Source organism: Gavialis gangeticus, unplaced genomic scaffold (genome assembly GCF_001723915.1).
Source record: "Gavialis gangeticus isolate Ggan-Ray unplaced genomic scaffold, GavGan_comp1, whole genome shotgun sequence".
Lineage (NCBI taxonomy): Eukaryota > Metazoa > Chordata > Crocodylia > Gavialidae > Gavialis > Gavialis gangeticus.
Window position 1 is genome coordinate 26101572 of NW_017728993.1, and position 24538 is coordinate 26126109.

At 50.2% G+C, this 24538-nt stretch overlaps 1 protein-coding gene across 1 annotated transcript in view; it reads left to right on the plus strand.

Annotated features, from left to right (window-relative positions):
- EIF2B3 (eukaryotic translation initiation factor 2B subunit gamma) overlaps nucleotides 1-24538 on the plus strand; it is a 139043-nt gene that overhangs the window by 108770 nt on the left and 5735 nt on the right. Inside the window, exons 10-11 of the mRNA XM_019501406.1 lie at nucleotides 1888-2036; nucleotides 20335-20438. Coding sequence (XP_019356951.1) covers nucleotides 1888-2036; nucleotides 20335-20438 — 253 coding nt within the window. The remainder of the gene's footprint in view (nucleotides 1-1887; nucleotides 2037-20334; nucleotides 20439-24538) is intronic.

Below are 24538 nucleotides of genomic sequence, written 5' to 3' on the forward strand. Positions count from 1 at the left end.
CAACAAACCCGTGTTGGCTATCCCTTAGGATGTTGGCATCGGCCAGTCCATTAAGGATGGCCTCTTTAATAAACTTTTCTAAGAACTTCCCCGGGATAGAAGTCAGGCTGATGGGCCTATAGTTAGCCGGATCCACTTTCCTCCCTTTTTTGAAGAAAGGCACCACATTGGCCTTCTCCCAGTCTCCGGGCACTTCACCAGAGCGCCAGGAGTTTTCAAAGACCCGTGTCAGGGACTGGGCTATGATGCTAGCTAGCTCCTTGAGTACCCTGGGGTGTAGGTTGTCAGGGCCGGCTGATTTGAAGGTATCCAGCTTCTTAAGATGTTCCTTCACGAGGTCAGCATTAATGGAGGGCAGGGGATCTCCCTCACCTGGACCTCCCTATCCTGTAGTGCGGGCATGGGCGTCCCATGGGACTGATGAAAGACAGACACAAAGTACCCATTTAATAGGTTGTCTTTTTCCTGGGTGTCAGTTGCCAGTTGCCCCATCTGGTTCAGCAGGGGTCCAATGTTGCTCTTGCTTTTCCTCCAGCTCCCCACATATCTGAAAAAGGACTTTTTATTGTCCTTGATGCTCGAAGCTAGTTGGAGTTCAGTTGCAGCCTTGGCTTTCCTGGTTTTCTCCCTGCAGGACCGGACCAGTGCAGAATAATCCTCTTTGGAAGGAGGAAGATACCAGAGTTTATATCTCTGACTATTCTGCTTAACAGCTGTTAATGAATTTTTTGTCCATGAATTTGCTTAGTCCCCTTTTGAACCTGGGTCTGCTCTCTGCCTCTACAAACTCCTGTGGCAATGAGTTCCACAAGTTACCTACGTGCTGCTTAAAAAAGGACATCCTCTTGTTAGTTTTAAACCTGCCTTCTGCCAATTTCAGCGGGTGCCCCCTCGTTCTATCCTTCTGGGACTTAGTGGAGAACAGTTCCCTGCTCTCTTTGTCCACACCCTGCACCTAAGTGCTTGCCTTTGTGTTTGAGAATGATGTGGTTGGACCCAAGGACTGGAACCTAGCTGAGGAGGGGGATCTTGGGGAACCCAGCCAGTTCTCTATTCAGGGAATGGTAACAGGACTTTGAAGTCTGGGCCCGAAGCCTGTTGAGCCAGGTAGCTCCATATCCCTGACTCCTAGGTATTCCTGGCTCTTAGATGTTTCCTGTGGCATGTAGGCAATCAGGGTCTTGCTTTTTGAGTGTCCCAGGAGGATTTTTTGATCCTTCTTCCCCGCTCGGTTTCTATCCATATCTAACGTGTGTTTTCTCCATGGCTGCCTGCTTCAACGCCCACATTATTCTTTTAAATCTGCAACCTACAGATCATAGTATATGTGTCTTGGGTATGTTCACCGAGCATCATTTGCATGTAATTGCTTCTTTGAGGCACACTTGACCTCCAAGACTGCATAGAAAGGGTAGGATCCTTTCTGCTCAGGAGCAAGATATTTAACCATCAGAGCGGGATTTCAAGTGTAGCTCTCATCGATGTGCTAAGCCTTTTGCATTCTCTCATGGGCTTGCCATAGGTCTTCCACAGAATCACCACGTAGCCCTGTGTTCAGCGGTGACATCTTTGCTCTATTTGTTTTATGCTTTCAAAGTACTCAAAATTCCTAAGTGTGCTTTAGACTGAGAAGATATTAAAAGCCTTTGGGCAGTTAAATATTAACATTTTCCAGCCTTGAATGTGCAAAGTACTTTGAAGCAGTAACTGTCAAGTAGGCATAATTTTTAAAAGGCCTGACACCAGCATACAACGTGTATTACTCATGACACGTGGAGATCGGGCTGGCTGCTTGTGTTAGAAGGGTGTAAGGAGGACAGTGTTTGGGAAGTAACTTAGTTTACAGCTGGAATGGTTTGACCAGATTTCTGCTCTTCTCTTCTCTAGGTCGGCTCAGACAGTATCATTGGTTCGTCTACCCAAGTAGGAGAGAAGACGTCCATTAAACGCTCTACTATTGGCAGCTCATGCACCATAAAAGACAAAGTTAAAATCACCAACTGCATCATCATGAACTCTGTCACTATTGAGGAAGGGTAGGTCGCTCTGTATCTTGCTCTCCCAAGCTTGCTTTTTTCCTCCCTGGAAAGGCTCTGGGATGCTGGCTGGGGGAGGCACATGTCTCATCTCCTGTGAAACCTCGGAGTGAAGCAGAAGTAAGTCTTATATAGCATGGAGGGTATGCTGATGCCAAGGGACAGATTTAATGGCAGGTTTCAAAATGGAGAGGAGAGCATAATATGTTCATAAACATTGTATTGCGAGTCAAGCAGATGGACCAAGTTTAGGCATCTGTGCGAGCTCGTACAGGCTTTTTCCACCCTGAACTGCTGATCTGAACAGGCCAGTTCCTGAGTAGATCTAAGAGTTTTGGTATCAATGTCTGCATGCTTTAAAGCAGGGGTGAGCACTCACTGGGGCAGGAAGGCTACTTAAGTTTTGGTGAGCTGCTGACGGCCAGCATGGATGCACAGGTGCCAACTGATCCTATCCAGCCACTGCCAGGAGCCTGAGGAGGGAGGGCTCTGTTGCAGCCAGGGCCAGACCAGGCCAGGCTATTCAGTGTGCAGACTCCTCCACCCCGCTGTGTCCATTCCCCCACCTTCTTCCCCCACCCCCAGCTTTCTGTTCTGCACAGTCCTGGCAGCCAGGCCCTCACGGGACAGGGCACAATGCAGCACACCAAGTAGTCATCCCACCTGCCCACCACAATGAGTAGCTGCAGGTAAGTCAGGGGCAGCTGCCTTGGGCAAAGCCCTCTTCCCCATGGCTGGCACAGACTTACCTCCTAGCGGCACCATGGCAGCAGCAGTTTATCGCCCCGGTGGATGGGCGACTACTCAGCGCACTGCATCACACCCTGTTCCTTGCGGGCCTGGCTGCCAGCGGCCAGGATGCCAGGACTTCACAGCCACAACGCCAACAGGAAGGCAGGAGGGTGGCGAAGGAGTCTGTGCACTGCCCAGCCCAGCCCTAGCTGCAGCAGAGTGGAGCAGCGTGGGGTGTAGCCCTCCCTTCTCAAGCTCACAGCCACCATTGACGAGCCAGATAGGATCAGTTGGCACGCCAGATATGGCCCACAAGCCATATTTTGCCCACCCCTACTTTAAAGTTACCCATTTAAAACATTTCACATTTCCCGTTGCCTTTGAATGCTGAGAGTTTTCGTGAAAAGCCTTGTTCTCTGAGGCCTTTTCAGTATCTGTTGGACTATACTTCAGCAGTACAGTGGCTGAAAAACAGAACAAATGAGTTAGCTTTCCCCAGCAAAGATCCTTTATCCATTCGAGGGTCTTTGTGTGTGTGTGTGGAGCTAAAGAACAGGCAGCCACAAAACCCATCACGATGTTACTTGAAGTTCAAACATGAGACCTCCTGCCTGAGGGACAGGGCAAAGAAAAGCTTGTCTTCTGCCCAAGGCCAGAGAGACTTGGCACCCCGCAAAGAGAAGAAGAGGAATAACTGAAACTTTTCTGCAACGGGTTAATCTTTCATGCCTCATTGCCTCTTCCCAAACCTGGCCATTCTGTCTTGATTTACAGAACCCAGCCAGCATTTGCTCCATAAGAGGATTACATTTTCAGATCTGAAGAACAAGCATCCAGTCATCAAACGGTTCCCTAGATCGTTTCCTCTGCCAATACACATTCAGGGACTCATGTCTGTGCATGAGCAGCTGAGACGGGAGATCTGGGCTCTTCTGAACGTAGTTTGCTATTAGGCATATTGTATTTAGGGAGGATTTTGCTCCTTCTGGTCTCTACAGTACTTTTGTCATGCACACAACTGATGTTTACTCCCCTAACATGCTACCAAGGCATCCCTCCTGCTGCCTGTTTCTAAAAGTAGGAGAAAGGACTTACCTGGAACTGTTGCTCTCTAAATGTCCCCACCTCCCCATATGAGCTGGCTTCCTGTGGATGTCCATTCAAAGGAAACTGGTGATTAAAGTCTGCACAAGCCTTTATAAATTCCTGCTGCTTCATGCCTTGAGGTTTGTGGAGAGCCTCATGGGAGCGGTCCGACCCTTGAAAAATGCCAAGTTGGCTCGTGTAGTCACATATCTGAAAAACAAAAAACCCAAAGGATGTGAGGGCTATGGAGAATACTACTGTTACAGAACTAAATTACAGGTAAGTAGGGTACCTTGCTGCCAAGTGTTGGTCTTTAATAGAAATTCACAGTAATTTCAAGCACATCATAAATCAGAATTCCTTGGTGTACAGAAAATAGCGGGTCTCCAGTTCACTCGTAAATGGATCCAGTATGGCAACATCACAGACTCTGCTGTCCTCATAAGTGCCAGGAAGCATTTTGATTTGTTAATAAGCTACGCTGTCTTCTTGATTAGTGTGTTGATGCCACAGTTGTTCTGGCAGGGCTTTGTGTAAGAGGTGAGCAGCCCTGCAGTGAAATCGCAGAAGGGGCTAAAGGGGCAGACACTGGTATTTATAAAGGATCCCAAGTCTTACTCTCAAAGTCAGCTTGTGTTTCTACGCGCCGAGTATGCAACATCGTTCTGTGCTAAACCCAGAACGGACCAAGATCATTAACTGATTAATAATTCAGAAGGTGCCCTCCAGCCAGCCCACCTCTTGAGTTTAGCAGGGACACGTGATTTGTGTTTTCTGAATGCCCTCGTCATCACAGCAGACCCCCATAACCAGTCTCAGTAGCATGAGTGCAGCAACAGCCTGTCAGCCCAGCACTCCTTGGGACTTGCATACTGATACCTCAGACTAGGATGTCGGTGCCTTCACTGGACATGAAACGTCACAGAGGATTTTTTTCCAGAGCCTAAGGCCATTATCACTGTATCCGTGCTTGTGTAAATAGTCAGCTCCTGTTAGTCCTGTACTGATAATGCAAATCTCTTGGATTTGCTAACACGCAAAGTCTCATGTCAACAACTGGCAAGGTGTGCAAATTTTCTAGCTGCTGAGTTTTAGTGGGAGAAACCTCATTTATAGCATAATGAAAAGAGAGCATGATTTTGCTCTTCATTCATTTCAGCGCCCTCATCACAGCTGCTGGGTTCTTTTTAATAACCTGGTGATGGCTGTGGCATCTGGGCGCAGCAGACAGATAAACCTCCTGCAGAGCTATTTTAAACCACCCCTTGTAGAAGGCTTCCCTTCACAAACAGTTTTCCTCCTCCTGTTGCCCAGAAAGTGCTTGATAAAGAGAGGTTTTTCACTGTGAGCTGAGTCAGTGAACTCTAGTTCTTCCAAAAAACAAGAGACCAGGAGTTTCTCAGGTAAGGCCCATTGCCAGAAGTGCCCTGCCTCCAGTCCCCAAGTGCAGCAAAAGTGCCCCAGCAGCCGTGAGCTTTGAGTATTGCTAGATAAGCCCAGTCCCTCCTGCATAGGATTTGGTGTAGATGAGACACCTGATTTGCACCTGGAAGCAAGTGGAAACCCAGCGCTGTTTGCAAAACACAGATGCAGTGGCTCGCATCACCAGCTCCACCAGATTTTGCTCCAGTAGAATTTGCTGAGTGACATGGGAGAGCAGCCCCAGGAGAGCCTGCTGCAGCAGTATAAAGCAGGAGGCCTCTTACAAGGTCAGTAGCCACTTCACAGACCTGAAGAAGTGAGAAGTCAGATGAGCCACTGCCGATACGTGGGAGCCCAAGAGGAAGCGAATGTCCAAAAGTAGCCCAATGTTCCCAGGGCCCCAGAGGAGTCACTGAGGTACAGAGGTACCCAGAGCTGCCTTGCTCGGATCCTTCCTGTAACATCCCCAGTCCAGGAGTGTGTGAGATGGTGCAGGAGCAGCCAAGGGGATTCCTGGCAGAGGAATGTCTCCAGAGCAAGGGCCTGATCATTGCTTCAGTGAAATGTGCACATTGCCCCGCTTGATGGAGATGTTAATGATCCCTGCCAGGGGCGTACTTCCACGCTGGCTTCCTACGCCCATGAGGAGCATGGCTCCATCTTCCAGTAATAATACAGAATGGTATTAACATAGTAATAGCCCATTGGCAGCTGAAGCCAAAGGCACCGAGAAAAGGCTGCGTGATGACTGCAGAGGGTAGTTACAGCATTTGAGGCTAATCCCAGATGCTTTGATTCATTACATAGAGCATAACGGAAGCAAAGACGTTTTTCTGTCCTGGCGACTGTCTCCTCTCGTGGCTGTGAAATGCAGTGAGTCCAGAGCGCTGTAGGAGCTGCTGTGTTTTCCAATGCATCAGGATCCACAGACGACCATCTCCCGACCAACGCGGGCGTGTTGGGTGCGTCCTTCAAGAATCTGACACCAACTCTCAGGGGCCGAGTTGGGATGAGTAGCCTCTGTAGGAGCAGGTGGGAATACCACAAGGTGTAGCAGCAGAAAACTGCATTGGTTCTGGTTAGCTCGTTATCCAAAAAGTGAGGTCATCACCTGGATGCTACTCTCTGCCTGAGGTTGCTTCTTCCAAGATAAACACACCAAGGAATTTTGGGCCCGGTTAGACAGCGGCAACTGTTTTTGGATGATGACCCATTTCTCGTTGCTGGGTGATGTGGATGAGTGGGGCAGACCAAACACAGCTTTAGTTTAGGTCTCTCGGAAGATAGCCCAGCACTAAAGGCTCTTGTTCAATGATTTTAGCAACTACAAATCCCCCTCTTACAGAAGATTACAGATGGATTGAAGTGAGTTGCCTAGGCAGAATAATTCAGTCCCTCCTTAATGCATTTCCCACTGTACAACTAACTCTTCCATCAGCAAGACAATAAAGTAACGAGTATTACACATGTGGTGACGGATGGGCGTGCTTGACCAAGCTAGGAGGGGCAGGCAGCTGAAAGCTGCTAGCAGAGGTAATTTATAGAACAGCACAAGTGCTGAGAGATGCTGACTGCCCAGGTGACAGGCTGCAGCCTAGAAAATGTTCTCTGTTCCCTCTGTGTTCCCTCTGGACCGCGCCCCAGAGCTCAGTGACAAATGATTGCACTGAGTTACACAGTCAAGGAAGAACTACTACCCAAGCTGAAATAACAGGTTGCCCGAAAACCTTGCATGTCTTTATTTGCTGCACAGTAGCTCTAAGCATCTTTGGTCTGTCTGGTGACTGCAGCTGATCCTTCTCTGTTGTTTCGCTTGAGGTGGAGACAGTGCAGTCTGAGTTGACTGTATCTGAACATTTCTCTGGTCTCCAGGTTTTGAGAATACGATCAACCCTTTGTTGCTAAAGGCACATGGAGGGGAGGGTATTCACGTTGTAAGCTGTTGGTGGCAAGAACCATCCCTTTGTTCTGTTTGTACAGCCCCCAGCATGGCGGGATGCTGATTCATGGCTAGGTACTAGGGCAAATAACAGTAAAGGAGAAGGCATCTTGGATCCTGCAGTCTTTTAGGGCAGGTGAAGACTTATAAATCTGCTGTTTGTTTGAAAAATGCAGCCTTAGTGTTCATACTTACTCCAGGAAGTATCACCATGATAGCCTGCGCACAGCGTACCATTACCAACGGGAAGTGGGATCCAACAGTTTCACTGCAAATGACTTGAATGATGGGACAATACTGGAAGGATTCTGGTCTTTGGGCCACTCAGTTTAGTTGAAAGACCAAGGCATAAGAAGCTCAAGGAGGTTAAAGGTCTATGCTGGGCATCGGATACAAACCCTATTTGAGAATCATCTCATTGACATTCTGGAAGTCACTGCCCTTACAATCATGTGGCAGATTTATGACCTGCCAATGAATGCTTCTTCATCCTTGACTAACAGAAAACCTAATGCAGCAGTAGGCAGACATAACCACTTCTTTCTAATAAAAACTTAAGTGTTTCCGCATCACCCATAGGTACTGTGATCGGCACATTCCTGAGAAGGTAGGAGACCTATATGAAAGTGGTGGTAAGATACTTGTGGTCCAGAGTTACATCAGGACTCTTAGCTAAATCAACTGCAGGGAGGTCTGGGCCTTTGCATACAACCAAGGAAATGCAGCCAGCTCCACCAATGTGTTAACCACAGTAGATTGAAGCAAGGTAGGGTTGGGGTTTTTTTATGAGAAGGGACAGTTGTACCCATCTGGTCTGGTTATCTGCATAAGACTGGCCGCAGAACTTCCTCCACTAGTTTCTTCTGTCCAGTTCTGTAGCTTCTGTCTGCTTGAGGACATCATCTTTTACAGACACGTGTCAGATCTTGATTTTAGGATTCTGAGTGCCCCTCATACCCCTGTACGTTGTGCCAGTGTTTAATGTGTCCTCCTGTGAAAAGCATGCATCCTGTTTCCAGTCTTGATTTGTCAGCACAGGAGCAGCCCCTGCCCCAAGGGGCACATCTACACGTTCATTAATGCGCCTTAATTGCAGTGCATTTAGTTTAGTACCTCTAATAACTGAATGTGCAGTAACTAGAGTTACTGCGCAGTAGTGTTGGTGCATGGTTTTTTAATGATGCTTACTGCGCATTAGCTTAATAACACTGCACAGTAGGGTATTAACACAGTTAACCGCTGCGCTACTGCGCAGTGTTATTAGGCTAATGCTCAGTAAGCGCCTCGTGTAGATACACCCAAGGAGTTGGCAGTCTGAAGTCAGCGATGCTCCATGTAGGCACAGGGTCACACCGTGGACAGAGTCCAAGATCTAAACCTGTACAGGAGCCTCAGTACAGGAGTGCGGCCTGCCTTTTTATCTGGTGTGCTTGGCGCTGCACCGTGCAACAGCTGCTCTGCAAGGTTCCGTGTTTTGGCCATAAAAGTGGCATGTTTTTTCCAGTTTCGCTGACATAGATTCATTTGAAACCAATGTCAAAAGATTCCCCAGCAGAACGGTGCTATTAATTCCTCAAGCAGAAGATCAGCGAGAACCATTCACGGCAGCATTATAGCAACCCCTCGTTAGGCAGTCCGGCCCAGTCACCACCTCCGTTCTGCACAGGTACAGCACTGAAGTTGCAAGAAGACAGAGAGGTCAAGGTGGAGGCGCCTGACTACTTCTTGCCCCAGATGGCATGAGAGCAGCTATCGTGTGTTTACCTGGGGCTGAGAGAAGGTGGAACAGAGTGAAGGTTTCAGACAGATTGTCGTTTCTGGCCTCTGAACAGAAAGGGGAAAAACTGCTGGGAAAGTCAAAGAGAGAGCCCTACAGACATGTAGAACAAGTGACTAAGAGTCTACCTGCGTGGAAAACTCACAGTATAAATATGATGATAACACGGAAGCATGGGCAGGGAGAGATGCAGTACTTGGATTCAGTCTTGCCACTGCGTTTAAGAGGTGCGTGGCGTGTTGGATCATCAGCAGCATTCAGTGCTGGGTGGCTCATGTGCCTGTTCTGTGAGTCACTGTTATATGTAGACTTTTTCAGTCTGCATATAAAGGTCTGCTCTTAAACCAGACAAGCAGCAAATGTAGCCTTTACAGCACCAGAAGCAAAGCCAGCCTTATCTTGGAGGATATGTCTCGTCTGGGAGAAACTGCAGCCTTTGCTGAGCCGTGAGGTCAAGGTGTAAAGCTGTGTGCACACTACAGACCTCTGCTGCCTCTGCCGATCTGTGGGGTAGAGGAGAGGTGTGATCCCCAACTGACGTGGTTTTGCCTGCAGAATCCCAGCACCGTAGGAAAGCAGGGCTGGCAGGGACCTCAGGAGGTCACATCTAGTTCAGCCCCCTGCTTAAGGCAGGAGCATCCCTGACTAAAGCACCCATCCACGTGTCAGTCTAACCAGCTCTTGATCTCGTGCAAGGATGGAGATTTCACATACTCTCTGGGCTGTCTGTACCAAGGCTGAAGCACTCGCGCTGTGAGCGAGTTTGTCCTCATCTCCAACTTTAATTTCCTCTGCCACAACTGGAGACCATTGCTCCTAGTCCTGTCCCATACGGCCACACAGAGTAATCCATCAGCGTCCTCTTTGTAACCACCCTTCAGGGATTTGAAGCCTGTTATCACACCCCCCCCCAATTCTTCTCTCCAGACTAAACAACCCCAGTTCTTTCAGCCTTTCCTCTAAGCGTAGACAGTGGTACTAGCTAACCTGGGTTTTGTCTGGCAGAGCTTGTACCAGCTGGAGGGGTGAGGTGGTTTTACTGCACCCGTGCGAACTGCAGCCAGGCTCTGAGATCTCTGTTCTCACTAGGAGCACCTTTTCAGTACAGCGTGCCGGTCACGTGCACCCCGTGTAGACATGGCTCTAGGGTAAGAGTGAGATGGGATTCACTCGTGAGAATGTCTGACCAAGGACCTCGTTGCTTTGTGTGCGTGCCAAGCTTTATAGCGGGCTTCGGGCACTTGGGAAATAAATCCAAATGTCGCTTGAACACAGTTAGTGAGAACTGCCACCACAGACCTGCCAGAGGGAGAAGAGAGATGAGCATCACTTCACTGTGGCAGCAGGGAACTCATCCCTTTGGTTCCAGGACTGTTGCAGCAGATGACAAAAGGGGTTGGTGATGCTTTTCCCACCCCCCCCACCCCCCGAGACATGGGGCCTACTTGTGAATCCGGCTCACTGGTTCATCTCCGTGCATAGTTGCGTGCATGTCCCGTATATCTCTTGAAGGGGAGCTCTGGGAGATCAGGGCAAGAAGCCTGTCAGCACCTGCGCACACGCTGGCAGTGTCTGGCCACCACTGAGAATCTAGTCATTGCCGGGAGGCCCACGCTGTGCAGACTTTTCACCAGGTGCGTCTTTTAGACTGTTTTCTTCCCGTTCTCCCTTAGTCATGTGTTCTCACCGCTCTGGGCTCGGTCACACTCAGCTCTGTCAGTGTCGTGTGTGGTGCCAAGAGGGAAGAGTTTGAAAGAGTACTCACTGATGAAAAGAAATCTCTGTACTTCCTCCTGTTTTTTTTATTACTGGAGTAACCCCCAGTCAGGAGGGGGACTGGCTTAAAGAAATGCACCGTGCAAACATGTCCCCACCTCGGCAAATGTACAACCCACAAAGACGATTGACATATTAAGGGTAGACGAGAGGAACACAACCAGATCTATATGTAAGCACATGTGCGCATAGATTTGTTTGCAGTGTCTATACATAGAGAATTGCAGCAATCCCCATCTCTCAAGCCATCGCTAATAGACTGAGCTGTCAGACACATTGCGACGCAAGCAGGTTTTGAGAGCTCAGACAAGGGAGACCGTTCCACGCATAAGGACCAAAGTTTAAGAAAACATGGCAACATCTGTCTGAAACGCTTAGACGAGGCTGGCACCTCTGGGCAGCCCTGGCTGGTGTGAGTGTGTGTGGGGATGGGACACTGGAAGTGAACAAAGAAGTAGGGAGGGATGGGGTGGCAAGGGACCTCCATGAGAAGACATTTGAACTTGATGTGGCAAAACAGGAGGAGCCAATGGGGCTGTTCAGAGATCAGGAGCGACAGACCGAAAGGCAAGGAACATAATCCCTGCGGAAACAGTGGTGCGTACGAACCAAAGCAGGGGGGATGTGAATTTTAGGGGTGACATGCAGGCGTGGACCACAGAAATCCAGATGGAAAAGGATGAGAGTCCTGGGTATGGAGGCAGAAAGAAAAGGATGGATTTTACAAATGGCATGGAGGAGTCAGTAGGGGTGGAGCGTTGTAGCATACAAGGGGCAAAGGGTTTTTTGTGGTGTTTTATTGGACCAGCTGTATAGATGGGAGAGAAGTTTAGCAAGCTTTTGGGCACCAAACTTTCCGCATCAGATCTGACTTGGAGGAGCAAACCCTGAGATCGGGGTGAGGTAGAGGGAAAGGAGGAATGACCCCCACTCACTCGTGCCATGTTTGACCCCAACTGGGATCTCCTCTGGTCACTCGGATCAAGACGAGCGGTTGCAACGCGGGTTTTGTTCAGCTACCCGTCTTGAAATAGTTCGCCCAGATGCTTCATTTGTTCCTCAGTGAACAGGCTTACGAGAGACCACATGTGACCAGTCAAATGCTGCTCAAGTTTGCCACATGTCTGCAATTTAATACTGCTTTCCATGAGAACATGCACAAAGGAAGCAAACAAGAAGCAAAGCAAGGTGGATTGAGTACTAACTGCAGATTGATTGTGAAGTTTATTGGTTGTTTCCTCGCCGGTGCCAAATCAGCACCTGATGTATGAGACCAGGAGTGATTTGAAGAAAGTTCTAATTAAAAACAGGATGGAATTGAGAATTTATAGGGGTTCAGCACAGAAGCGATTGCTTCCCCTCCGCCCTTTGGATAAGAGCAGCCCACAGGAGTGATCCCATTGCCCAGGCAGTGTTTGGGTGGTATTGTAAAATCCATTTTACAGCATGTTCCCTCATGCAAAGGAGAGAGAAGAAGAAGTTGCTTCCAGCCCCACAGCTTGCAAAGCTGAGAATAAAGTTGGGGCCGTGCTGTGAATCTTAAATGACTTCTATAGACCGCAGCTGCCCTGAGGATGCCTGCTTTCCCAGCGCCACGTCCACACAGTCCCGGGGGCAGGGTAGAAGTGTCAAGGGAAGTCAGGACAAATACTAGAGAGAAGGTGAAAAAGTAAGGCCCTGGTTTAACAAAGCATAAGCATGTGCTTAAGTCCTTTGTGTCTTTGGGCTGGACTGCAGTTAGTATTTAAAGCTCAGTGCGTACTTGCGTTCTGTGCCAAGCCTGCTCTTCCTCCTGCACAGTCGGTCTGACGGCCGAATGACACCGCCTGGCCAGGGCTTTACACACTGCACATCTTCGCTCCTTTTCCAGCATAAGACCGTGGGTCCCAGTGGTGCTGCAGCTCTGCCTCTAGTTTGTGCGTCCTTCTGATTTTGGCACCACATGCAAACTTGAGCAGTTACCACAGTTCCTGTCATATTATTTAGCTTCCAGGGATATACTTGGGGCCGTGCAAGCTCACAGGCAGTGTGTGGCTCAAGGAGCCTGGTCTCTAATGATAAAGTGGAGATAAGTCTCTCTGGGGAAACTTGGAGCTACAGACAGGCCTGACGGTAGCCTCCTTCAGCTCCTTAAAGTATGTGGTTCAGGATTATGCAAAAGAATATACATAATATAGACACTTAGCTTCTTTTGCACAATCCTGGACCACATACTCTACTCAAGAAATGCGCCATAACAGCTTCCACTTAGGTCGCCTTTGCCACATCCTGGGAATTTCCTGATGGAACAAAGTTGCTGAGGTCTTGCAACGTACCGGTGTTAAAAGCATATGTTCTCTTCTCAGTCAGCATCAACCTCAGTGGCTTGGTCATATGCAGAAAATGGACAATGGCTACATACCCATGGATCTCTTGTATGGAGAACTCTTTACAAGAAGACCACGCGGGCATCTTCAGCTCCATTTCAGAGACGTTGATGCAGACAGTGAACATTGAGCCAAATGACTGGGAGAAGACTGCTGAGGGTGGAAGCTCTTGGAAACAATCTGCTAAGCCTGGAATGAAGGCTTTTAAGGTAAGAAGAGCCTAACATACAGAGGAAAAAAGAAACCGCAGGAAGAACCTGCACTATGTTCGGGACTGTTTGCTATGAGCTTCACGTGAGATAAGTGCGGAGGGACTGTCACTCAAGAACCGGGCTCGGCAGCCACGCTTGCAGATGTTTAATGAGGTGATGCTTCACGTGGTGCAAATCTTGTCTTGTGAGACAAACAAGATGCTTACAGTATATTTAAAGTCTTCCTGCTGATAAAATGCCTCCGTTGCCTGGGTCCTGACACTGCTTTAACCAGTAATTCTGCAAAAGAGTTTCCTTTTCACTAAGGTCTGTTGAATCTGAGCCGCTGCATAAATCACAACTTCTTTAAACCTGCTTCCAGATAGTGTCCTGCCCTGAAAGAGCAAGGGACACCAGTCACTTTCCAAACAGTTTCGTGGAAATAAAAAGGACATCGAATATTGACGGCTAAAGCCTGGTGCAGCTCTGAAGACTGACCATGGAAGGCCCCTGCGCCAGACCCGGCGGATCTGCTCCTTCCACATATCAGGGGAGTGTTAGACTTCAGAGATCAAAATAAGTATCTTTTTATGCTCTCCCCATGGATCCAATAAGGGGGATTGTCAGAGGCACTCGACTATTCGGTTTTCAAGTGGGAGTTCTGCACCTCGCTGCTCTTGGTGCCCATGAGAGCCCTGCTCTGATTATGGGGTAGTGAGATGCATTCCCTTATTGTCAAGAGCAAGTCTGGGGCCCGCAGGCTACGTACATCCTGTGGGGGCTTAAATTGCAACCCCTCAGCTCCCCCACAGCTGACCACTCCTTCCCATCTCTCTGGCAGCAGCCAGAGTCTCCAGACTCCCCCCTCCTTCCTCTGGTTTCTGCTTCCTGCCCCTGCCCCAGGGTATGGGGCAGTGCAGGGAGTGGAGTGTGGCTGGGGCTACGTGGGCACATGTACAGTGGGGTGTTCATGCACTGTGTGACCCAGGGGTCCTGTGGCTTGCTCTGGTGCAGTCCACGGGGCACATTGCCCCCAGGCAGTTACAAACTAGAGAGCCCTGGTCAGGAGGATTGCTAATGCAGGTGGAGCTGCAGGTATAATCGGATGATTGTGAGGTGTGAGCAGGTGTCATTTACAGCAGAAGTGAGCCTGCAGGATCTTTAGGTGCGGAGAATCCAGCCTGCGCAGACCCCAGATTCAGCGTGCATGGACGACACTTGGAAAAAACTTCTCACCTCCTAACCTGTGTCTGTCCATCTGGCATGGATCTGACAGATCATCCAGTGAATCAATGAATGAATAATGAACAGAGAACCCTCAGTCCTGCCTACACATCAGGTGTCCAAGGAGGGTTGCATTTAAGAAGGGCCAGCGGAAGTTCCTCCTGGTTATGCACTGCCCAAACGATGACATCTTCCCAGAGGAGGCTAGCTAATGAACCAAGGGATTAAACCAGCCTTGGAAAGTAAAGACTAATCACTCTGCTTTGAGACCATAGAATGAAGGACAAACAGCTTCCCCTGCACGTCAGCTGGGCAGGCATGCGATCGTGAGAAACATGGCCTAATGCAAGGTCTCTAAGAGAACAGCTCCAGGGCGAGTTGCAGTCTGTTGCATGGAGGCTGTCCTGGGAAAGTGGCTGCAACAGCCTTCTTTGCTGGGTCTCACAGACTGGACTATGAGCTCAGCGAAGGGCCCAAGTTCATTCACCTTCTGGGTCAATGAGATTCAATGAGGCTGAAGTGACCAAGGAGCCAGTTCTTCAGCCCTGCTTGTGCAAAGGATCCTGTGACCTTTCACTGGGAAACATGAGTGCAGGCAGGTCTCAGTGGCATGGGGTACATGTAAGGTGCAGGCCTTGGCGGAGTGTAAAGCAGCTGCACTGCAGCAATGGGCCTGGCTAGAAACGGGATGTGCGACAGGCTTCTCAGCAATCCACCCACAGACTCACCCAGGGTGGACGGGGTTGGGGGAAGTTTTGTACTGCCCCGAGAGGGGAAGCGTAGAAAATCAGAGCTCCTGAGCAGCCTGGTTCCTTTGGAAATGATCTGTAAATTATAGCAGATACCGTTGCTATGTCTTCATTTACTCAAGCGTATAATGGAGGAATTGAAATAGCCCCACATCAGTTGTTAACATGTAAAAGAGATACTTCAATGAAAGCAAAATAGCAGGGGTTTTCAAGGCTCCTCACAAGGGTCTTGTGAGTTTTGCTTCCCCCCCAGCAATCCTATTCCCTGTTCCCTGTCCAGGCATGTCTCATCCGCGGGTCCTCTGCCTCCATAGGACTCCCACAGGGCAGCGGTCAGGGTAGAGCACCAGCGCTCCTTCTTACCTCCTTGTTTCTTCATCTGTCGTCACAAGGGCTTCTGTGTGGCTGCCTTCTGCTTGAGCCCACAGGACTGGGTGTAGCTGGTTGAGGCAGTGGTTTCAAACCATGAGCTACTGGTAGTCTGTGACTGGTCCATGGGCCCCCCCATAGCCCACCTCATTTTCAGTGAGAAGCTTGATGACGTGGCATGCGGTTGTCTATGAGAAGCATCGGGGGTTGACAGTGGTCTGTTGGTCCAAGACCCTTGGGAGCCAAGGGCAAGAGAGATGTCAGCGGTCCCTTTGATGCAGCTACCAGCACAGGTGTTGAACATGGCGCCTTGGAGACCTTGAATCATTTCTTCCACAGCCTCCCATCCTCTGCTCGCCCAGCGGAGCGAGAGACTCGGGTTCCCCAAGCATCGGGCTTCAGGCACTGTGCTGCCTTCCCGTCCCTCGGGCTCTGAGTCCACAGCTTTCAACTGTTGCCCATTAAACGGTCCGTTTATTGCCTCATCGCTCGTCAGCAGCGATGCCTTTCCTCCGCACAACTGGATTAAGCTAAGAGCCCACACCGCCTCGTCTCCATTTCAGGCGATTGGCTGTGAAGCAAACCTGTGACATCCATACCTTGCTACGCCCACGAGTCTCGGGGCCAGAGCTCCACTTGGGGTCTTGACCTCAGTTACTTAAGCTGCTTTCTTCCAGGAGCGTTCATCGCTTTAATCACGGAGCCCTAAATAATCAGCGGGTAGCCTGTAATTACAGGGTTGTGTTTTGGATTCCTGCAGCCAGTTCCCTGTGTGCTGAGCATGGCATATTTTGATCTCCCACTCCCCAAAAGTGCATCTGATCTCCAATTTACATGTGGCAAGGTTAAGAGGAATACAGCCTCTCTGTTCTCGGGTGATCCAGCAACCTTAGGTGGTACACACTCTGCTCTTGTTAAGTAGCTCATTGCAACGGCCATCAAGATATTTGATTTATAGTCTGATAGCCGGCCCGAAAGCCAGCAGTTCTAGGGCAACGTAAATCAGCCTGTCTCTGGGACTAAAACTTCCTTCCATATAATTTCGCCAGGAGATGGAATTCTTTCCCAATTCCTTGCATTGCTTTCAAATGCAATCGACCACCCTGTCCTTTGGTTTGGAGCTATGCAACTTTGCCACAAATGGGGTGGGGGAGAGAGCAAGCCGCGTCCGGACTTGTTCTGCTATAAAAGCTCCATATTATACGTTTTTGGACATTGCCTTTGCCCAGCTTCCTCTCAGCCCACACAAGAGATGGACGGCGTCTTCTGGCTCTCTTTCCCCCCCACCCCCCAGCACGTTCTCTGACCTTTTAGCAAAATAAATACAAGATAAAGCAGGGCCTGGAATGTGTGTACATTCTGCTCGCTCTTGTTTTCTGCTGGGATTAGCTGTTTACAATGAGAGCAGGAAGGGGGGTCTGTGGCCTTACTGAAATTAGTGGCGTTGCAGAGTGATCTCGTTAGGTGGTCTCCCATTTAAAAACCCAGATCCTTGTAATCCCCCCACCCTTCTTGGCCATTACTCCTCTTGCCCTTGTTCCATCTCTTTGGGTTTTTTTTTTTTAAACAAAGTCAGCCTCTCTGTCTCTGGGATACACAGACCCCCTTGCTCGCACGTTGTACCTGTATAACAAATTAGCTCATCTTTGCCAGCCGACATCAACATCTGTTACCACTACAGGACCAGGCTTGTAAAACCGCTCGTGCTCTCCGACGCAGATGCGGACTGAATATTTGTATTTATTTTCCAAAAAAAAAGCAAGAAAAGCAGCCAGCTGCATGAGTGTACAGGAAAACACATTCGCATGGAAATTTCAGCCATAAATCAAACACCCCAAATTAGTTGCTCTTGTGGGTTTGAACGTGCTCCTTGGATTTTAAAGGTCAGAAGATATCCATTTCCACAGTGCTGAAAGTTTAAAAATACATTGCATTTTAGGGGGGGAAAAATATGGTTTGCATTAGATGCCAGTACATCAACTCTGAGCATGCGCACACGTTCCCCCCAGTCCATGAAGCAGAATGCAATCAGAGCTCCCTCTGCGATTAATGGCACCTTGTATTCAGAACAGCCAGGAAATGCAGTGGCCATAGTATTAAAGAAAATACAAGAGACTGTCATGAGATGTGACATTTACCCTGCAGAGAATTCAAGTTCATTCCTCACTCTTTAAATGAAAAAAATAAAAATAAACACAGAAAATACTTCTCTTGGCAGGCTTTGTAGCATACTGAAAAAGAAAAAAAAAAAGGCATTTACAAGTGATTTCAAAATGCGTATGTTATATCTGTCAGCGGTTGGAAGGAACACCCACAAATCATGTTTTTATCTCCTGGAGTTTTGTTGTTTGAGCAATAAAAACCAGATCGGCCACTCCGTTTTGTGATGGCAGGAACACGCTCGGGATTGCATGATTTTAAAAATCCCGGCAGATGGGTTGAGAAGCAGCCCTGGGGGGCAGTAACTTGGTTTTTCTGTACAGTAGCACTGAAGATGGGTGGTTTCCCCTGGTTTGTGATGGAATTTCTCTTGGTTCTTGGGCACTAACGTGTCCTATCCACCATAGGCACACGTTGTTTGGCAAGAAAACAGCTTCTATCTAATGCAGAGAGAATAGCAACATTAGCAGTGTGCTGGCTGCAGGGATATCCTTTCCCCTCGACATCTGAAAAGGCTACTTCCAAGCTTCACTCTCAGCTCAGAGCCAGGATTCTCCCTCAAGGGTCCCAGAAGCCCCGACATAAAATCTCTTCTCTGATGGCCATGCTATGCACTGGTGGCAATGGCTTGCAAACCGCTGGCCTGACCCTGAGAGATGCCCAGTCCCTGCGGCACCTCTTGCAGCGTGTGGAAGTTTTAGATGGTGGGCACCCAAAGGGCAAGGCCCTGTTTGAGGCCTGCGTGGCCTGGACAGTGTGAACCCATCACTGATCAGGCTCTTTCACGTCACGTGCCCTTTGCTTGCAAATTGTTGTGGCGGAAGGGCATCTCCGCAGCCATCTTGCCACTGGCACCAAAGTCGCAGCAGCACCGTGCAGTCTTTTGAGCGAATTGGTCCCTCACTTGACTGAGCTGCTGCATAGGACGCGTTTGGCAGGGATGGAGGAGAGGCAGGCAACACGGCATCTGCCCCATGTGTTTTTCCTTTGGTTTTTCGTATTAATGCTGGAGTTAAACCCGTCCAGGAGACCCAAGCTGGATAGCTCCACCATGGCTGTTCGCCTACAGCCTTCCCGCAGTCGCCTGCTTGTCCCAGGTGTCCCTGCACCGTGCTGTCTGCTGACCTGAAGGACTGCAGCAAGCTTTGACTACTCTCATTTCATTCGCAACCCTCTAGCAGCAACGCTGCTCTCCGCATGGGACCTGGAATCGACTCTGATTCATGCGTCAGCAACAGAGTGACGATGCGAGATCGAGGGCAGACTCCACTTCCCTGCTGGTGATGTGTGAGCCAGAAGAGAGGGAGAGGGAGAGGGAGGTTGTCAGGCTGGCGTGCAAGGGGGAGCAGTGGGGGTGCCTCTCTGACAACCGGAGGGATGGTGAATGTCCGTGTAATTCCCCAGCGAATGCTGAAGTCCGGCCTAGGGCCCTATCCTCATAGTTCACCCCTTCCATAGGTTTATAGCTTCATCACAGTTCATCTGCCTCTCTGCTAGACCTACGCTGGGGGAGGGCGAGCTGGAAAACCTTGTTTGTGGGCCCACTGGAGAGCTGGCATTATGCTTAAGACATAAGAAATGTGCTGGGTCGGGCCCCTGTCTCCTGCCTGTCACAGGAGCACAGAACAGATGCTTATGCAGGGCCTATTCAGACTGATCCACCTCCTGCCCCTTCCCCTTAAAGCATCTGGCTTTCGGAGGCCCAGACAGTCCTAACGTGGAGGTTGCAGCCACAACTGTCACATCAGATACCCACTGATGGACCCCGTCTTCATGAATTTGTTCAATCCCCTTTTGAATCCAGTTAAATGACCAGGCCCCTCACCATCCTGTGGCAATTGGTTCCACAACACAAGTACACGTTGTGTCCCCTAGCTGTAGTATCATGAGAGATAGTGACTCTATAATCCCTACTTACCTTCTACAAGCCATTCATATCCTGCACCGTTGTCTCTTCCAGCAGTTGATGATGCAGTTGGGGCTGGTCCTGCCTTGAGCAGGGGGTTGGACCTCCTGAGGTCCCTTCCAGCCCTCATTTTCTATGAAAAGTCCTGGCCTCCTCAGTCTCTCCTCGAATGTAAGCCTCTCCAGAATCCTGAAATCATTCCTCGATGCCCTTCTCTGGGCCTTTTCTACCTCTCCTACATCCTTTTGCAGGGGGGGTGAGGACCTGAACTGCATGCAGGATGAATGGCGTAGTCACACCCTGGGTTGATAAAGGGGCATGATGACATTTTCTGCTTGGTTTCCAGTTCCCTTCTTCATTTCTGACCTTCTGTTTTCCTTTCTGACTGCAGCACAAGGCTGACAGCTTCTATCATAGCATCAAGCACAAGGAGCAGGGCAAGAGAGGAGGAACAGGGGGGAAATGTAGGAGAGAACAGGGAGCATCACAGGTAGATCTGTCTGTAAGATGGGCTCAATAGAAGCTATGGGGAAAGCTCCCGCATCCACTCATCCCTCTGGGTTCGATGGGTGTCCAACTCCTGTTTGTGTTTGTATTGCAGGTGCAGCCTCCAGAACAGCGTCCTCTGCCATCACGCGGTGGTAGGGAAAGGCTCCGACATCAAGGACTGTTTGATCGGCAGCGGCCAGCATCTGGACCCCAGATGTAAGCAGCAAATTGTATTTTTAAGGCACTTGGGCTTTTCGCCTTGCTCAGTCTCCATCAGTAAGCTGATGGGCCGATACTGCTCTGCTGTCACGATATCCTGTAAAAGGGGGGTCAGATTTTGTGGTTGCGCCCACTGGAACAAAGGGTGGGTGATTGTCAGAGGCAAGACTCCCAATGACAGCATGAAGGGCTTGGCCTTCTAAGAGTCTCTTATCAGAGACCATGATTACATTGCCCTTAGGCCACAGTCGTTGTCTGTGTCAGGGTGTCAGACGCTGTTTGCTGTCTTAAGAAGGATAGCCCCCTTTCCCCCCCTCCCTCTTGAAAGCACTGCAGATACCAGCACATCCCCTCCATCATGACCAACTGCAAGGCATCAGGCTCAGGATAGCGCATTACATGCTGGAACCCGGTGTGCTCAGTACTCAGTACAAGAGCAGCTGCAATCAGCTCTATGCAATGCAAATTAAATGCAAACTTTTGGCTCTGGGGAAATTACCAAAATGTGGCTTCCATGTGGCCAGAGCTAGGACATCCAATCAAGTTGTTAGTACAAAGATGTTGGCAGCTCCCAGAGCCGGGCTTGTTGATTGCCTGCCCAACTGGATGACAAGGGATGGTCTGTCTAAGTGATCCTATCTCCAGAAAAGGGATTTTGAATTAATATTTATGGATTGGGGTTTGGCAGAGCTCAGCTGCAGGGTGCGGAGTGATGACAAAAGTGAGTTGCTTGCCGGAGTCTTTGTGAATCCGTTTGGTCCGGCCAGGGCCGTTTGCTTCCTTCGTTTTTGTAGCCTAGATTTGACTTCTCCCCAGTCCGGACACATGGGCTATGCGTGCGCAGGCGTTGTGTGTTAGTCCTGTGGCAGAGCTCAGGTTTGCCTCCCCAGTGTCACCAGCACCCGCAGGTAAGGGCCAGTCAGAAAAAGCCAGTCCCCTTGGGCAAGAGCTTCCTTTATATCAAGCGGCTTCCAGCCCAGTCGACCCCTGCTATGATTTAGCAACTGGCTCTTGCCCTTGGTCTCAGAGCGGCCAGCCAGCAGCCTTTCCAGCAAAGGTGAGTGTGTATTCACAGGGCTTCCTAGCTTGGGAACGCCAGCCAGGATTCTTGGAGGCGCCTCCATTTCCCAAACCGTAGCCTTCCTCTGAACCGACAGCAAAGCTGGGATGCTCCGCTGCAGTGCTAGAGGCTTACCACCCTCCCGAGCACACTGCTGAAGCAATGCTGTTTGGTGCCCCTTTTGGAGCCCCCTTTGCAGGTACGCATGAGAAGGGCACCCAGCTGCTTGCACACGCAGCCCAGCTCCTTGCCTGCCTGTCGCAGAGAGAGGGGGAGGGAGGAGCCCATGTGTGGTGGTCCAAATGGCACAGCTGAGTAACAGGACCGAACAAGGCACAATTTAGGCTGAGGCATCATCTCCCATAGAGCCCCCTCTGCTTAATAACAGGCTGGGCAGAGCCCCAGAGACTTATCCTCCTCTGGCCATAGGGATCTGTCAGATGCAGCCCACTACCTCCCATCACTGCCGTTCTCTGCAGATGGAGAGAATTAGGGGCACATAGGGTCGTACTATTGCCCGTGCCAGGCTCCCAGTTCTGCCTTGAGCTCTGGTGAGCCAAGGTGGGATACCCCAATGCCAGCGTTACACACTGGGGGCATGAGGCGGCAGCACAGTCCTTGGCAGGCATTGGGTGCAGGCAGGCACTTCCTGGTGGTTCTGCCTTGCCACAGCTGCCTGCTGTTATTACCAGCTTTAGGAAACTCTCCTTCCTCACTGATACTTTAATGTAGGGTGTTTGCTAGCAGATCATTAACAGCGAGGCTTTAAGAAAGCTCCCGCGCTCAAGTAGTGGTTTGAAAGAAATGCTGGTCCCTAACAAGAGGGAGGGAGTTGCTAGAGGGGTAGGAAATGGCAGGCAGCAATTGTGGGAGAATGTAATTACACCAGGCTTTGGATCACCCATTGTTTCCCAGCCTCTGCCGTTAGAGTTCGAGCTCTGCTCCTCATTAACCTGCTCTTGAAGATGAGCCCACGAGAAACGTGTGCTGCCAGACATTTCCTCACCAGGGAGATGCTGCAGGCTGAAAGGGAGGGAAAGCTGCGCGGGGGTCTCCAGGAAGCTGGCCAGGCCTGCAGGCTGCCACACGAACCCCGGAGCTGAGTGGGTGCAACTCCCAAGAAGGCGTCTCAGAGCCAAATCCAACAGGGAGTAAGCTGCACATCTGGGACAAATTAGTCATAAAACAGACTTAAGTGGTAAATTGGCAGAACCTCCCTCCGAAGCAATGTTAACAAAAGAGATGACAGAGACACACACAGCGCGGAATTAGCAAAACACATGCTGAACACTCAGGCCTGGTTCTCCCAGGCACCCGGGCTCTCAGCACAGGAAGACCTAGGGGCAGAGTCCCGGGCTGTAACTTTGGCTTTTGGAACGGTGCACAGACTTGCCTGCCAGCGACAGCACTAGGGCTGGGAAACAGCCGCTCCATGGGGGAAAGAGGCTGGAACTGAGGCTTCCTGCCTGAGCTGCGTTTGTCCCCCAGTCCCTGGGCACGTTCATCCACAGCAGCACTGTTTGCATTATAGACACTTCCAGGAGCTGTCACCATGGCTAGGACCCTGGTTGTGAGGTGCTGCACAGCCCAGTTGAAGCCATCCAGGCAGGCTTTAGATCTGGCTTTTCCCAACTGCTTTGTACTGAACTTCACAGCTTGGCTGTTCTCTTCCTTCCGGTTCTGGACATATCTTTTTATGTTTAAAAAAAGGAAACTAAGAACACTTCATTCTCTCCCATGGACCGCACAGGCCCATGAGTGGGTCATTGGCAGGTTTCTTTACTGCGCAGATCGCTGCCAGTGGAGCAAAGGGCATAGCAGAGGTCGCCTTCAGTGTGGGTCTGTCCAAGAAGGAGATGAGGGAGGCTCCATGCTGGCAGGTTTGACAGCAGGAATGTTGCAGCTTCAGGACACCTGGGTTCCCATCCCAGTTCTGGAGGAGCAAGTGCTTGAGGAGTCACAGAGCCTCAGCCCTGTCCCCTCCAACTTACCCCATGCATCTGTCTTCCTCACCTCCTTGCAGCTTCCAGTCCTAGACCTCATCTCCACCTTCAAGGCTCTCCATCTCCGTCCCAACCTTTGTGTTGGGGCTCCTCATTGCAGCCTTCGCCATGATGGGGCTCCTTATTCCAGTCTCCTTCCTTGATGCCTCCCATACACATCCCCAAGCCCCTCACCTGAAGGCAGGTGCCCCTGCCTTGCCTGTTTGGCAATCCCAGCACCTTCCTCTTCACCCCTCAACCTCTTGTCCCCATCTGTTCCCTTTGCCACAATAAAACCCGTGCCCCTTCTCTCCATTCAAGGCTTCCTTCTTTGCCTGGACCCCAGCAGAGGGAGCACGAAGGGATCAGGACAGATGGACTCCCTGCTGTCATTTCCCATACCTGGGCCTCAGTCATCTGTAGTGTAATACCAGGTTGGAAACCCATTCAGTGCAGGCATCCTCTCTGGAGAATTTAGCTGCCACATTAATTCATCATCCAGCACAAGGTGGCAAAGGCCTGCAGCAAGACAGCAGCCCTAGATTTCAGGAGGGTGTACTTCAATGAGCTAAGGAGAATAGTCAGGGAAGCACTGAGGTCCCAGCAGGGAGGGGAGCCAAGTGTCCAAGGAGAGTGGTTGCTCCTTAAGGATACAATCCTCCAAGCCCAAAGAGAGGTAATCCCAACACGGATCAAAGGGGGCAGGAGGGCACAAAAGCCCCCATGGCTCACCAAAAGCATCCGGGAACGTCTCCTAGCTAAAAGGGAGGCGCACACCCAATGGCAGGGTGGGGCCATCACCAGGGAGGACTACACTGCGGTTGCTCAGGGATGCAGGGGGGCAGTCAGGAAGGCCAAGGCGAAGATGGGACTGGGACTAGCTTCCCGGATCAAGGACAACAAGAAGTCCTTTTTTAAATGCATAGGGGGCAAAAAGAAGGTACCGGGTAACATGGGGCCCCTGCAGGACACGCTAGGAAATCTGGTCGTCACACCAGATGGCAAAGCTAACCTATTTAACGACTTCTTTGCCTCCATTTCCCTGAGCAGGGACC